This window comes from Octopus bimaculoides, chromosome 8, assembly GCF_046866305.1.
Source record: "Octopus bimaculoides isolate indiv1 chromosome 8, ASM4686630v1, whole genome shotgun sequence".
NCBI lineage: Eukaryota > Metazoa > Mollusca > Cephalopoda > Octopoda > Octopodidae > Octopus > Octopus bimaculoides.
Window position 1 is genome coordinate 59,945,915 of NC_142935.1, and position 15,847 is coordinate 59,961,761.

The 15,847-nt window shown below is 33.2% G+C and overlaps 1 protein-coding gene across 1 annotated transcript in view; it reads left to right on the forward strand.

Annotated features, from left to right (window-relative positions):
• LOC106870929 (membrane metallo-endopeptidase-like 1) overlaps positions 1 to 15,847 on the forward strand; it is a 37,695-nt gene that overhangs the window by 21,544 nt on the left and 304 nt on the right. Inside the window, exons 9-13 of the mRNA XM_089356543.1 lie at positions 98 to 216; positions 5,376 to 5,441; positions 10,626 to 10,724; positions 11,596 to 11,669; positions 13,606 to 15,847. The exon at positions 13,606 to 15,847 is cut by the window's right edge and continues 304 nt beyond it. Coding sequence (XP_089212669.1) covers positions 98 to 216; positions 5,376 to 5,441; positions 10,626 to 10,724; positions 11,596 to 11,669; positions 13,606 to 13,702 — 455 coding nt within the window. The 3' untranslated portion in view covers positions 13,703 to 15,847. The remainder of the gene's footprint in view (positions 1 to 97; positions 217 to 5,375; positions 5,442 to 10,625; positions 10,725 to 11,595; positions 11,670 to 13,605) is intronic.

Genomic DNA, 15,847 nt, shown 5'->3' on the forward strand with positions numbered 1-15,847 from the left:
AAAATATTTATCTTATGACTTATTATTCAATAAATTCGCCAGTTAACAACAGAATCAGTAATTCAAATGCTTTAAAATGTTATCACTTTCATTCTAGGCAACAACTACTCTAAGGGTTTGTGGATGAGTGAATATTCCTACATAAGTTACCAAAACTTGACGAATTATATCATTAATAATTTCACTCGACGTCAAAATGTATCACAAAGTACAAGTGTAAGTCCTTCCAAGTGTTTATTTATTACCATTAAAACATAAAATGCCGTGTTATATTTATTATTATTATTATTATTATTATTATTATTATTATTATTATTATTATTATTATTATTATTATTATTATTATTATAATCCGGTGATTTATTTTTATCTGGTGATTATTATTAAGTAGTCTTATTTTTAATCCATGCATTCACTGCACTACCGAGCGCGGCTCTGTGTGCCTTGGGTATGTGATGTGGTTTGTTGTGCCTTTATTGCGATTGTATTTTAAATGGTTTAAGTAGGAAGTGTGCGGTGCCTAGTATGTATTGTTATGTATTTGTCTGAATGTTGTTTTCTTTTATCATAATTAATGCGCCTACTATGATAGGAATTGTTTCTATTTTTAGGTTCCACATTCAAGTTATCTATATTTCCAAATCATTGTATTCTCTATTTCCAAATTATTGTTTCTTTTAGAGAAACATTGTCATCTGTTGGTATTAATACATCAATAAGAGAACATTTTTTCGTGATGATTTCTGACAACTTCATCCGGACTATTGGCGTTAATTTCTCTATTTGTATATATTGGCATATTCCAGAATATTGTTGCTTTCTCATTTTCTGTTACCTTTACCGACATACCTACACCATCTTGTTTCTGTTGTTATTCCATAGTGTTGTCATAGCTTCCCAACTCTGTCGTGTCTTAGACAGGACTGAGGAGCCACAAACAATATGATTTATTGCTTCTTCTCCATCACAACATATTCTGCATTTACTTGCATTTCTTTCCATTAAGTGATTTTGGTGATTTGTGGCCGGAAGGATTTGATCTTGTGCTGCAGTTAAAAATCATTCAGTCTCTGCTTTGAGTCCTGAGCTTCTCATTCATTGTTGGGATTTTGCTTTGTGTATTTCTTTTCTGTTTAGCTTAACCCAATTTTGGCATGAAGCGACTTTTCTTGCCCTAATTTTATCATTATTCGTTGTTGTTCCAGTTTTAGTTTGGATTTCATTTGTTTTACAGCTTTCGTTATTTCTTCTTTTTCTTCATAGTTGTTAGATACTATGGCTTCTTTTTATATTTGTTAGCTTCCTTAAAGACTAAAAATAGTTTTTCATTTTGTTCGTGTTTTGTGGTTATTTGTATTATTTTTCCTTGCTTCTGAAGTAGGTAATTCTGTAGTCCTATGGTGGTTATCTTCTAGCTGTATAGGGCCTCTACCACCTTCGATACGTTGTATGTAAAACATTTCTGTGTCAGATTTTAGACGATACATCCTAAATCCTGTTATTATTTTTCGAGTTTTCCTGTCTATTATAATTGGTTCATTTAGAGTCCAGTTAAGAATATTGTAGATGTAACTTACAACTGGGACGACTACGGTGTTGCTTTTCCAATTGAGCTCTGCTTTCAGTATTAATCTAATTCTTCCATAGCATTCATTTTTTTATCTTCTCTTCCATTTCTAGGTGTTGTATCGTATATGATTCATTGGTTCCTAAGTATTTGTATGTCTGGCTTTGGTCTAATTGTCTTATTTCATTTGATTTATTTAGTGGTATGTTGCTACTCTTAACTAATTTCCCTCTTTTCAAGGTTGATTTCACATATTGTTCGAAGCAAAATTTCATGTTTATTTCTTTGGTAAAGCCATTTAATATCTGTGTTAATGTTTCCAGTTGTTTATCATATGTAGCGTACAATTTATCGTTTGTAGAGTACATCTACATGCAAGAGATGGCTAATTGTTTTGCCGTAACATTTTTATCCACATTCAATTCTGTTTAGCATGTCAGATAAAGATGTCAGTGCCAACTAGAAAAGCAATGGAGAGAGCCTATCTTCCTGCAATATTCTTCGGCTTTGGTTTTTATGAGTCCCCTTTTGTCTGGAGTTGTAGCACTGCCAGCCATTTATTCATGGAACGTTTTATATATTTTATGATTATTAGTGCTACCTTGTTCGTGGCTAGTGTTTCTAGGATCCATGTGTGGGGAATACTATCAAAAGCCTCTCGGTAATCGATCCAGGCCATACTTAGACCGTTATTATTATTATTATTATTATTATTATTATTATTATTATTATTATTATTATTATTATTATTATTATTATTATATTTTTATTATTATTAGTCAAGACGAAGAGCGCGATTCGATTGTAAGATATTTTATTAGTTGAACGATATTTCAACAGTACGTCTGTCTTTGTCAAGTTCGAAATAAGAAGCGATAAAAATTCAAAATTACAGAAATTTAAACGTAAAGTATGAACGAGAGCAACCAGCGTCCACACGTTGATGGAATGACATCATCAGTCTTTAAGTTACGATTTTATAACAGGCGAAAAGAAAAAGACAGAAAAAATAGAAAACAGAAGACGACTGAAAAAAGGAAGTAAAAGAGAGACAGAAGAATATTTAATCAAACAGTTTTGTATAAATTTGATGATATTGTCCTGTCATCTTATTCATTCCTCCAGGGCGTGATGTTAATAACCCGCAAACATATTTCTCCTCATACATTCTGAGAATTGAAAGTGAAGGAAGCAGATTCAGAATATTTTATGAGAATATGCACTTTCAAGTGATCTTTAAAATTGCACCCGCTTGAAACGAAATGTTCAGCAAGTTCTGTCGAACTATCTGGTTTTTTTTGTTGTGCCTGACGTCGAATCTGTGCCCATTAAACCTTTTGTTTAATTGTTCTGTTGTACAACCAACATAAATTAAGTTGTGTTTCGTGCATTCTAAAGCATACACCAAATGGGAATCTTTACATGTTCCCCCTTCTGTATAAATCATAACATTTCTGTTATGATTTCTGATAGAATTCTCTTCACTCATGCACAATGAACAGGGCTTACCTCTCTTGCGGCTGTTCTTTAAGGTACAGCGTGCAAATACTCCAATGTTCGTTTTCTTGCAGTCACATATAGAGGTCAGTAATTATCTTATATTCTTATTCCATCTAAAGGCTACAATAGGCGGCTGAAGAAATATCTGTTTGAAACGAGGATATTTTTTCGCCACATGCTGGTAACTTTCATGCAAAACTTTTGAAATGCCAGCTAATCACTAAAGGAATTCTGTCATCTATTGTATTGTCCTTGCTAAAATTATGCGTGTAGGTTTGACTATCTTTGCTAATCTTAGCTATTTCATTTGCTATTTCCTTTAAACGTGATTCACTGTAACCGCGTTTGACATAATGACATACAAAAGCGTTTGCATGTTTCTAGTAATCCCCTATGTCAGTACAAATCCGTTTTATCCTCAAAAATTAGGATTTCGTATTTGACCGAATAAGATGATGCGGATGATCGGAGCGGCGGTGGTTGATATCAATTCAATTTTTTGAGTGCCATACATTGTTGGTTTCTCAGAGATCTGATCAAGAAATTTGCCATTAACTTTCTTTATAATTCCCGGGGCACCTACAGCAAGAGCGATGTCTTTGATCTTTAATTGCCATGTCCTGACTATCTCAATCGCAAGTTCCTTATATTTCGACAGTTTTTCAAATTCCTTTGGCATGATATGTGCCCTAGGTATTTGATTACAATATCTTCTCTGTTAATATTTATTAGTCAGTCTGCATATATCCAATAACCCCATACGTTGGTACTATTCTCTCCCTCAGTTACTGACTCTGGAAGGTGATCATGCCATTTATTAGGGTTCATGGTATCTCCTTGGCGGTATACGCTGCAGTGGAAGTTATAGCAAAATCGATCGTGTCTGGTTTCATATTCTGTAGGAGCAAAAACTGAGTAAGCGGCAACAATGTGCTCAATATTTCCAAGTTTGTCATTAGTGAGTTCATAGTTTGTATCAACTTCATTGTGTACATTAGTATGAGAGTTCTGAGTGAGGAGACTGGTCTTGTGCCGTTAGGGTAAATCATAGTTTCGGCTTTCAATCCAGCACTGTGCGGCCACTGATGGATTCTTCTCATATCTACACCAGCTTCTCCAGCTCACTTAAAGTATTGTCAATGCAATGGTATTTTCTTGTCACAGTCACGATATTTCCTACAAGCTTTCCTCTTTTGCATTTATTTTACACATTTTTGCTGCCTTAGTGGGAGGTGTGTCCTCCTTATCATCATTACAATCAGAGTTGATATGCACTCGTCTGTATTTATATGCCGCCTCTGAGATAGAATGCAGCTTTTTTTTTATATTATGATTATAAGTAATATATTTGCTTTTGTTTTTCAATTTTGTTTCCATTTCCAATTTTGTTTCCATTTCCAATTTTGTTTCCATTTCCAATTTTGTTTCCACACTTACCGCCCGTCTGCGTAAGATTTAGTGCAAATAAACTCACTGTATACATTGATAGGTGGTCTAAATTAACACACCAGATTGTTCATTTGCAAAATAAAAAAAGAAAGAAGAAAAAAGAAATTATTTATTCGGGTGGTAATAATTCAGACGTTGACATGCTCTACTCAATACGTATGACGTACAGATTAAAGCAAAATTTTGCATTTGTTGTAATGATGGTAAGCCAGGGATGATTCTAACAGTTACTGGTATTACTTGCATTGAGATGCCACTTGTTATTGATTTTAATGAGCAAATATTTATATTCTCTGAGTGTTCCAAATTTATTTGCTGGTATATTGTATTCAGAAAGAATACTTAAATAATCATTTGAGGGCTGTGTGAAAAATATTGTTCCGCCGTTCTTGTTTCTTGAAGTAAACCATAGAGAGTTTAAAACCTTGGTAATTATGCCATATTACAAAATATTGAAATAAAATTTCCTAAGCATTGGCTTCTGTAGAATATTCAAATATATGTCAAATTCTTTTACAATTTTTATTTTCTAGACACAATGCTCGAAAATTTGGGGGAGGGAGCCAGTTGATTTGATCGACCCCAGTACGCAACTGATACTTAACTTATCGAACCCGAAATGTTGAAAGGCAAAGTTGACCTCGGCGGAATTTGAACTCAGAACGCAATGATAGTCGAAATACGCTAAGCATTTATCCGGGGTGCTTACGTTGTTGCCAGCTCACCACCTTAAAATTGTTTATAATTATTGTTTGAAAGATGATGCCTGTCAGGATAGTTGAAATGATTACAACAGGTTCACTGTAGATAAACTTCAATACAAGAATCCAATCCAGATGAAACTTTTTTCTACTTGCAGGTTAATGGAGCAAAAACGGCGAATAACATAATTGCTGATGTATTTGGATTGAATGTAGCTTCTCAGGTATGAAGTTTTCATGATATATAATTTATAGAATATCCGATATTTTATCACATAATTTTATTTCTTGCATAAACTAATGTCTATAAATGTTTGACCGATTATTTCCTGTAGTGTTACAATGTTCCTACAAATCTTCGGTAATTTAGTCGCAGGGAAATCAGTGTATGAGAAAGATATGACGTTTCTTCAAATACTAAAATAGAAATTCAACAAACAAAAGTTTTATATTTTATTGATTTTTCCGGTGTTTGTTTCATGAAATTATTGCTTTCGAAATTAAGTTATACGAAAGCATTTTCAAATTATCTTAATAGAGATTTTAAGTGAAACATGATTAACTGAATTATATACAGAAAGACCATTTATAAATCATACTGGGTATAGATCGTAATACTAATTATTGCATTTTATCATCTACTGACAATTAAGAAAAGAAAAAGTAGTAAATTACTTAATTGCATCCGAGGATACATATGAATATTGTGCAATTTGGGCTTATCCTTCTGACACGGATTTATTCAGTTTCCATAACTGAATGTATAAATTAGTTGCCTTAACAATTCTATAGCTGCTAATACAAAGTTAACCTCTGATATATTTCAGGTCTCAAATAAAAAAAAAGATTACATCTCATTTTTTATTAAAGAATAAAATCATGCAGCACTAATTTTAAATCACTGAAAGATAAAATATAAACTTTGCGCTCTGTGGAATGTCTGAAATGATATCCAGGAATATATTATGTACTTATATCGATAATTATATCGATAAAAAGAACCATGTACATTCATATTAGGTAATTAAAATTAATATACGCGGCAAAATTAAAGCAAATAGTAACATACATTTAATAAATAAGTCTCAGTTTGATGACCTTCATTATTTTAACTTTATTGATTAATACACTGAATGAACAATTTCCTTTCTTCTTCTTCTTCTTCCTCTTCTTCTTCTTCTTCCTCTTCTTCTTCTTCTTCTTCTTCTTCTTCTTCTTCTTCTTCTTCTTATTATTATTATTATTATTATTATTATTATTATTATTATTATTATTATTTTATGTTTGACTTTTGCTTTGCATTTGTACAAGTTGGATCCAAGTCTCACCCAGAGACCTCAAGAGACAACAAGTTAGAAGTTCATGTAGGTGTTATGCCTAAGGTACCATATATTTCGATTTGTACATAGTGTTGTTCTAGGGAATGTTTAAGAAACCATAAGAAAATTATGTGTTTGTTTTAAAATTTGAGATCACATAGACAGTATTTTACGTAGGATATGGGCAGTTCCCATGAGCACTATTATTATTATTATTATTATTTCAATCTTCCTTCCAGTTATTGCTGAATGTCTTACCGACACCTAGAGCAGAGAAACTCGCTGTAAACACATCAGTTTGCTCATTTACAAAATCAAGTTATGTCATAGAATAAAACGGAAAGGACGATAATACAAGGAAAAGAAAAACGAATAAAAGAAAAATAGAAATTAAAAAATAGAAAAATGAAAACAGTAATCAAAGAAAGGGGAAAGATGGTGAGAAAATTCAAAGCCACCCTGATCTTGTCAATACGTGTGGCATACCAGTTAGGACAATCATTTGCACTTCTTGCATGGATGGTAAACCAGGGATCATTCCAAATAAATTTTCAGTTTCTGTTTTGATAACTCCAAGTTCTACAATCATTGGTATTGGAACTGTTTTGAGATGACCATATTCGTCGATTTCAATGAGGAAATCTTTTTATTTCCTAAGCCTGTCAAATTATTTTTCCGAGTTATTATGAACACAAGGAATGCTCATATCAATCAAAATTAGAATTTATTGGTTTGATCTTTCACAACAATATTCGGTTTCTTAGATTTGATGGTTCGATCTGGATATAAAATCCCCAAAATGCGTTACATTTTCTCCATCAGTTACTGCCTCGGAGTGGTGCTTATACAATTTGTCAGTAGTTTTCATTTTATGACGATGACATATTAAACAGTGTAGACATTGGTCACTCCTGCCGTTTCTCCATTTGTACTCTACAAGTGCTAACACCTTACACCCAAAGTGGTCTGCTGATTCAATCTCATCGGTACCGTATCGGCACTTTGTATCTTCTCTATTTTTTATCACCCTGACTTGGCAGTTCCGAGTTAATAAGCTCTGATTTAGAACTGCTATGATGACGATTTCACTCTCTACCTTTATCCCTGAGCTCCGTAGCCAATGATGAGCGCGCTTCTGGTCTGAATCAGATTGTTTGAAGCATATTTCTCATGCAGAAGTTTTTTTTCCCATTTATCAGCCAATTATGTATACAATTTTTTCATTGCCTATGATTTCACATTCTTTGCAAGAACATATGCCGCCCTTCAATCATGTTGTTCAATCTGAGTAATATGCACGGATACAGTAGCAAAATCTTTGCTCTCCTTCATAACAGAGTGAAGCATCTTTCCCTCTCGTAATATTAAATGAGTTTTAGCATACAGTCGCTATGCGTTTCAAGATAGTTAGCCAGTATATTTGTGGTTATATTTTTAGAATTCAAATTGGATGACGCATCGGCCTCCTTGAGTTCATGGAAGTTAAATGTGGTCTGCGTCTGCATTTTGGTGGTGCATCATACTGCAAGTCAACAGCTTACCAATTTTCCTGTCTATTATCTTTATGTTGATGCTCTTCCAGTTCAACATATTGAAACTAGAAGAAATTTATGGCGTTTTGTTACGTGCATCTAGCTCAGATTCCAGAACTGCACGAACTCTCCTGCGACATTTCTTTCTGATCTCTTTCATACTTCCTTGTGGAATGCGAGCGATATCTTTTCTTGGGAGATATTTGGACGTTTGTTCTTGCCAAATTCTTTTATAATGTACCAACATACATCAGGACTGAATATCAGATCTTCAATTTCCATTTCTGGAAAGTGACCTTAGAACATTTATGAAGACCAAACTTCATCCAGATGTTCTCAATTAAATCTATCAGTAGGTAATTGGACTATAAGCTCCTTATTATCTTGCCCATACTGTTTTAAGTCATCCATGAGAAATTATTATTATTATTATTATTATTATTATTATTATTATTATTATTATTATTATTATCATCATCATTATCATCACCATCATCATTATTTATTGTCTTTGCAAAGCTTCTACGGCTGGAGATGTACAACGGTACCAGCTGTTCACTACCATTAGAATGTATTTTGCCTACGATATGGGTAGTTCCCATGTGCACCATCTTTTGAATTTCTGCCACTTTGGGGTTTCCTGATGTCTGAGCTAGGCAGCAATCAGCCCCTTTAGATATCATTCCTAGGGCACCTATGACAACAGGCATTGTTTTAGTCTTCAGGTTCCACATTTTGCTAATATCTACTTCAAGATATTTATACAGATTTCTGGTAGATCTTGACATTTATGTCGATAGGGACAGTCATAGCAATGAGGAGTCATGACTTCTGTGCGACATCTTTCAATATGATGTCTGGCCTATTCGCATCTATCTTTCTTTCAGTTTTAATGGTGAAGTAATAGAGAAGTTAGATATGATCATTTTCAAGCACTGGAGGTGGTTTGTATTCCTACCAGTTTTTATCATGTGCAGGTCCTTTTTTTTCAAATTATCCAGTAAATATATTGTGCTGCTCTATCATGCCTGTTGAGATACTCTGTAGGTGCAAAAAGACTGCACATGGCGACAACATGATCAATGGTTTCATTTTATTGTTGACGTTGAGCTTCTGCCGTTCGCTAGTGTGTTGGCCTTGTAGTTTCTTGTAGGTAGGCATTGAAGTTAGGCTGCTATGATAAACCCTTCTGTTTCTGATTATTAGCCAGAAGACACTAACCATCGATGGGTAAGTGCTTTGTCAACATCGGCATTATTAACACCGTTTGGGCATTCGTCATTATTCCTGCCATCTATCAGTAAGAATATGTAAGGCAACAGTTTTAGTATGGGTTTTAATACGCTTAGCTTTTTCTGTGCTTGTTTCCAGTACGTCGAATTCTGGAATTTGTTGTATTCAGAATTCACTTAGATATTTTTTGTTACTGAGTATGATGCTTTCTTGTTTTCATGCTTTAAGACAAGTTTTAACACCCAGTCATCAGTTTTTTAGTAGTTGTCTAGGCCAATTCTGCAATCCTCATTGTTAATTCCAGATGTGAAAGTCCACGGCTAACCTCTTTTCTTGGTAGGTAAATTTGTTCTATGTCTGCCTTATTTTGGTGCATTCTTTGAATTGTCAACAATTTCCGTATTTTTCTCACAAAATTACATATGTCAGTTATTGAGCAATTAATGACATTGAAATTGTAAGTCACGACTGGTATAGCTACAGTATTAATCGCTCCGATCCTGTTTATTGCATTCAGCTCTGTCTTGAGCATTCCTCTTCGTGATGTTTTTCTGCAATTGTGCTTATGTTATTACATTGAATTTGTTTTGTGGTAAGAGCTTCTTGGAGTAGTCCTATTATGATTATTATTATTATTATTATTATTATTATTATTATTATTATTATTATTATTATTATTATTATTATTATTATTATTATTAAGCCGGCGAACTGGCAGAATCGCCCTTCTTTACGTTCTGATTTCCAATCCGTCCAGGTTCGACTTTGCCTCGTATCTGTTCGTGGTCGATAAATTAATTACCAATGTAACACTTGGGTCGGTATGATCGAATATTACCCCGCAAAAATATTCAGGCATTTTGCTTATAGTAGAAAGTGTTATTAAAATCATTATTAGTCATGATCATCATCATCATCATCGTCATCGTCGTCGTCATCGCCATTATTATTATATATGCTGAATGACCAATTCGCCATCATACGTTCATTGCTGCTGTGGCATAATGACTGAGCTCCGGGATATAAGATTGCATTTCATGCAGCTTAATAATATATTGTACCAAAAATTAACGTTACGTCAAACTGGTCAATGATATTAGTTTTTGCTTTTGTTTCTTTGGGTATATTTTCACTACCGTTGATATTGGTGGGGAATGTTTAAATTCATGTCATTCAGAATTTTGTTAAACTGAAGGATAATTGTTTACTTTATGGCCTTTCTCACCTGAATATATGTTGAGTTGTTATTTTTCTTCTAAGAGTTCTGAAGATAGACTTAATCCATAATGTTCAATTTATATTGATATTGTGTTAACATTGCCAGGCTTTCTTGCTATGGAAAAAAGATTATGCTAACGCTCTTGAAAACCTACCATCACACAAAACGTGGAATCTAAAATTGTTTTACACTATGCTTGCTCAAGTAAGTTACCAGTTTTACTTATATAATTAGTGTCATACATGTGTCGAAGGGTGTTCTTCTAGACCCTAATTAATGTTCTTCCTCTCGGTGAAAATGATAACTGTGATACACGTTTAGCTGTGCTAGATTGGGAAGTGTACAAGGACGTTTTCAATAAAAATTATTTGGTGTGAAACCTTAAGTATTAAACTAATAATCTAAACCATCAAATGTGGACACATTGGTCATGGTGTACCTATATGTATACTACGGTACCTTGTACTATTTTGTTAGTGTGAGATTATAATATCAATAATACAAAACATAAGTTCATTCATTTTTTCAGTTGATATCCCAGGATTGCTTATACTCAGAATAACGTCGTTCTCATGACCGATGTTATTGCCCTTAGACAAAATATTAACTAATCATCCCCTTATGTAGCCGATAAAATATTAAAAAAATACACTCCTTTGTAAGTGAATATTCACCCCCTTCTATCGGTTGCTTTTTGATTGTTTAGATCATTGTCATTCATTTCTATGAAATAGCTATTCTAAACTAATTTTTATATTCAATGTATTTAATTGTAATTTAAATATTTACATGTATATTAATTACAATATCTGAATAGAAACTACCAGCGCATCATTGTAAATACGACATATGCACAATTAATCACAGCTAGCAAGCATCAAATATCATTAAATAATAATCATTTATTTTAGCGATATACAAAGAGAATACATGCAAATTCACAGGTATATCACGAGCATTAGTGGGTTATATTTAGATGAACATCTTTGGTTGTGGCATTGATGTAATTACAATCCATACAAAGTTTGTATTACGATTTTGCTTCCTATGTATATATTATCTTTATTTTCTGCAGATATTTTGTTCAAGTGAAGAAACTAATACCCATAATTATGCAGACCACAGAACATTTGCCCCAAATACAGCCAGGTAACTGATTTAGGATTTTGGCAGCCGCTTTTCATCTACAAACCACAATAAATTACAGTTATACAGACACGGACCACAGATACTAAACTATAAATTTCACAGGGTACAACCTTAAAGTTGACACCGCTAAACGTAGAAAATTTCTCTCTCACTATTGACTAAATATACAGTTTTTTCGATTTTAACCTCTGTAATGCCTTTATAGCAATAAGAGTAGAAAAACTACACTAATATAGGCTATTTTCAGATTTTTTACTACGTCTTAAAAAATACAGATTTTGTGAATCAGTTTTGCTACATCAATATATATATATATATATATATATATATATATATATATATATATATATATATATATATATATATATATATATAGATAGATAGATAGATAGATAGATAGATAGATAGATAGATAGATAGATAGATAGATAGATAGATAGATAGACAATGATCTGAAAAGACACCCACATAAATTACAGAGTTGTTTTGGACCACCAAGAGCAGCAGTTCAGTTCTGATCTTTGTGGACTGTAAAATGCCTTTTGAGCCCCTGTTACAGTTGCAGACCTAAGGTCATATATGGCATTGATAGGTCTCCACAGATATATAAGTAGAGTAGTTAGTGGAGATTTTTCTATTACATAGGTCCGAAAATGGGATTTCCGCCCAGCAAAAGAAAGACAGGCCTGTCGCTTATTGTGCACACAACAAAGTTGTTGAGATTCACTTTCTCGTTGAAGGTGAAATTTTTCTTTAAATCCCAGTTTCTTCAAAAGCTTTCACTCCACTCTACCCTTTTGCTCGCATCGATCCGAAGCAATGGTTTTTTATGGCCTTTGTATCCATATATATATATATATAATGCTAATAATATTAGGGATAAAATCCAAATTTACAAGTATATATATATATATATATATATATATATATATATATATATATATATAATTTGTAAGGATTCAGTAGTGCGTAAGCACATCACGACGCACAGCGCAAGTAATGAGAATGTAGAATAACTTAGAATGCGCAATACTGTAAGTAACAATCAAGTGTTGCTTGAACATTCCGAATGCGTGAGTGTCGAATCCAATTTAAACAGTAGATCCAAATTTTGGGTTGCTGCAATATAGAGTACGTAGGAAAAGGTAACAAATGGCTTTAAAATTTACGAATGTTTTTCGATACATTTCTTCAGATGTATTCATAAATTATATCATAAAATATATTTCTTTATCTTCAGGAGAATTTTTAAACAGGTAAGATATCAAGCAGTCGGGACATCATACATCGTATATGATGATTCCAACAACGTTGGCTTGGTTCAGCGCTAACTAATGCCTTGCGTGAAAATTTGATCCAAACTAGTGGAAACGTGGCGACATATATGCCTATACATAAGTGAGTGTGTGTGTGTGTGTGTGTGTGTGTGTGTGTGTGTGTGTGTGTGTGTGTGTGTGTGTGTGTGCGTGCGTGCGTGCGTATATATATATATATATATATATATATATATATATACAGGGTGTTCAAAGCGTCACTCTGCAGTAACTATTTTATTGCAAAATAGATATTTATAATATGGTATGAGACTACAAAAGAATATATCAGGCTTTCAAAAACTTATTATGATCTGTTGAAAGTGTCCTACTTAATTTTCAATACAAAAAAAATTATTTCTTTTATACTGCCGTGTGAGCCCTCCGTCCACTAGGCTGAATTCACTGCAGAGAAACCTTTTGAACACTCTTCCGGACTTTCTATTTTGAAAATCTTAGGTTTATGAATGTCCTTTTAAAAGGAAGGAAATAATCGGATGTCATTTGTTTTTAGTTAAACTGCGTAAGGTTTTCATTTAAATGTTCAATGTAACATAATCTCATATACACATACTTTATTTTAGCCTTGACAAATTAATATTTTTTTAACTTCTCGTTTGCAGGGTTCATAAACTATTACAGAATTCTGAATTGTTTTCAAAGGCGTTTCAGTGTCCCCAAGGTGCCAGCATGAACCCACAGCCTAAAGTCGAATTATGAATGTGATATGAAGAATAATACTTTATGACTTATCTTTGAATAAGAGATTATTTAACAAAACTGCTACACCAAATAATGATAAAAACACCCGTCAACGTTACAGTGGGTATCTATTACAAATGCGTCAACTAAATATTAAAAATGTGGTTTAAAAGCCGAATGCTTAAAGAATCCTTAAGGACCATGACAACTGCATTACATACATAATATGCGTGTGATTCCTGGGGAAAGAGAAACTTATCCAGGCTGGGGGTGTGACAGAACGAGTGAGGAGTCACGCTTAAATTTTTCAATGATGAATTGTTACTTGTGCTTGCAAGGGAAGAATGTTTGCTGCCATATATTTTAGACATTCACAGTTGATGTATTTAATATTTGGTTAACGAACAACTCGCATTTGATTCCCCGTCTCCTAGCTATGATGCTTAATTTTTTATGGGGGTTGTTCACAATGATTTCTTCAAATGCCCATACCATACTGAATTAACATGTATTCTCTGAACAAACCTATATGCTGTGAAGCTATTTTCCGCCATCTCAATGTAAGTTTTGTTGAAGATCCTTTGGTATCTATGTGACTGAGGGAAATGAGTTTCAGCAATTTTTTGCTATGTTTACAGTTACAGTGGCTACCTATTACAAATATTATATTGCTCTCTCAACGCCTCCTTCACCTATCAATATTTGAGTCAATATAAGTTACCATTGCATGTTTCTAATACGTTACTGTAGTATGGGGCTACCTTTTTGAAAGTAGAGTTATCAGCCGATAGCATGGAAACACGCCTACTAGAGTGATTGGTTGTTTGATTATTGACGGTGGATCGTTTGAGCCTACGTCTGTGTAAGCGGTGACATAATTTTGTTTATGATAGTGTTTAAATTTTCTCGTTCTAAGATTTATTTTAATGTCTAGAAAATGAACTTTTTACAATTTTAATTGTAGTTTTTAGCTTCAGGTAAAGAAATATATTGTATTATTATTTGTTGTATTATGCATATCATGTCCATGTTTCTTATACACTACGCCAAGGCTACAAGAGTTTTATCTCATTTTCAAGGACATTTAGGATATAAAGGCCAGCCAGATCCACCATCATACCTCCATATAGTGCCATTAATTAGCTCATACCCATTCCTTTATCTCACCCAATAGCCCATCCTCATTCTTTATAACAGAATAGGAATCATTGTAGAAAAAAGTAATGACTTCCTTGCTTTTATATGAAAGGACAATATCAGTATTATAAACGGTTGTATATGTTTTACTCAATGCAAGAACATTTTGGAGCAGACTTTCCGAGATGAAGATGTAAACATCCACGATTTCGAACTGGGGGAATTTTTATGTGAGCTTAAGTTCATTTTTTCTTAAACATAAATTAGTTCAACAGTTATATATTTATAACTTAAGGTTTGAGGAGGCTTAGACGTATTGTATACTCCACCTGGCATAGACATCATCTTTATCCAATATAGTATGGGCACATAAAGAGAGGAACTTTATCGACCCCTCCCCCATGTAAGCATTATAGCTAAGGCCAGCTATCACAGAGGGAGCGACCAGCAACTGCGAGCTCTGCTTTACTGAAAAGCTAATTATCATAAGACCAACAGTGGTTATCTTGAATATCATGTAGGATGCCTTCTCTTCTGGTAAGCACAATATATACTTTAACATATTCACTTCGATATTTATACTTTGACTTTCGACTTTTCCACCTTCCAACTTGAATAACTTTCGTGGTGAGACGTAAAGCCAAACCCTTGTTATGTTTATGTATATGATTATAAAATATTTTGTAAAATGTATCTATGAGGTCTTTATTTCCGCACTGACCACCTGGTAAAATCACTATTGATTTTATCCTATATTTAATATATATATACACACATATTTTTGTATATCTATACTCACACACACACACACACACACACACACACATATATATATATAGAATACATATGTATGTATATATATATATATATATATATATATATATATATATATATATACATACATATGTATTCTTGTATTTTACTTTAATAATTTATTACGAGATTGAATATAACAGTAATTCGAGTCTTAATGTTCGTTTCACTGCAATCGAGATATAAAAGAGTTATATGAATATATTGGATATA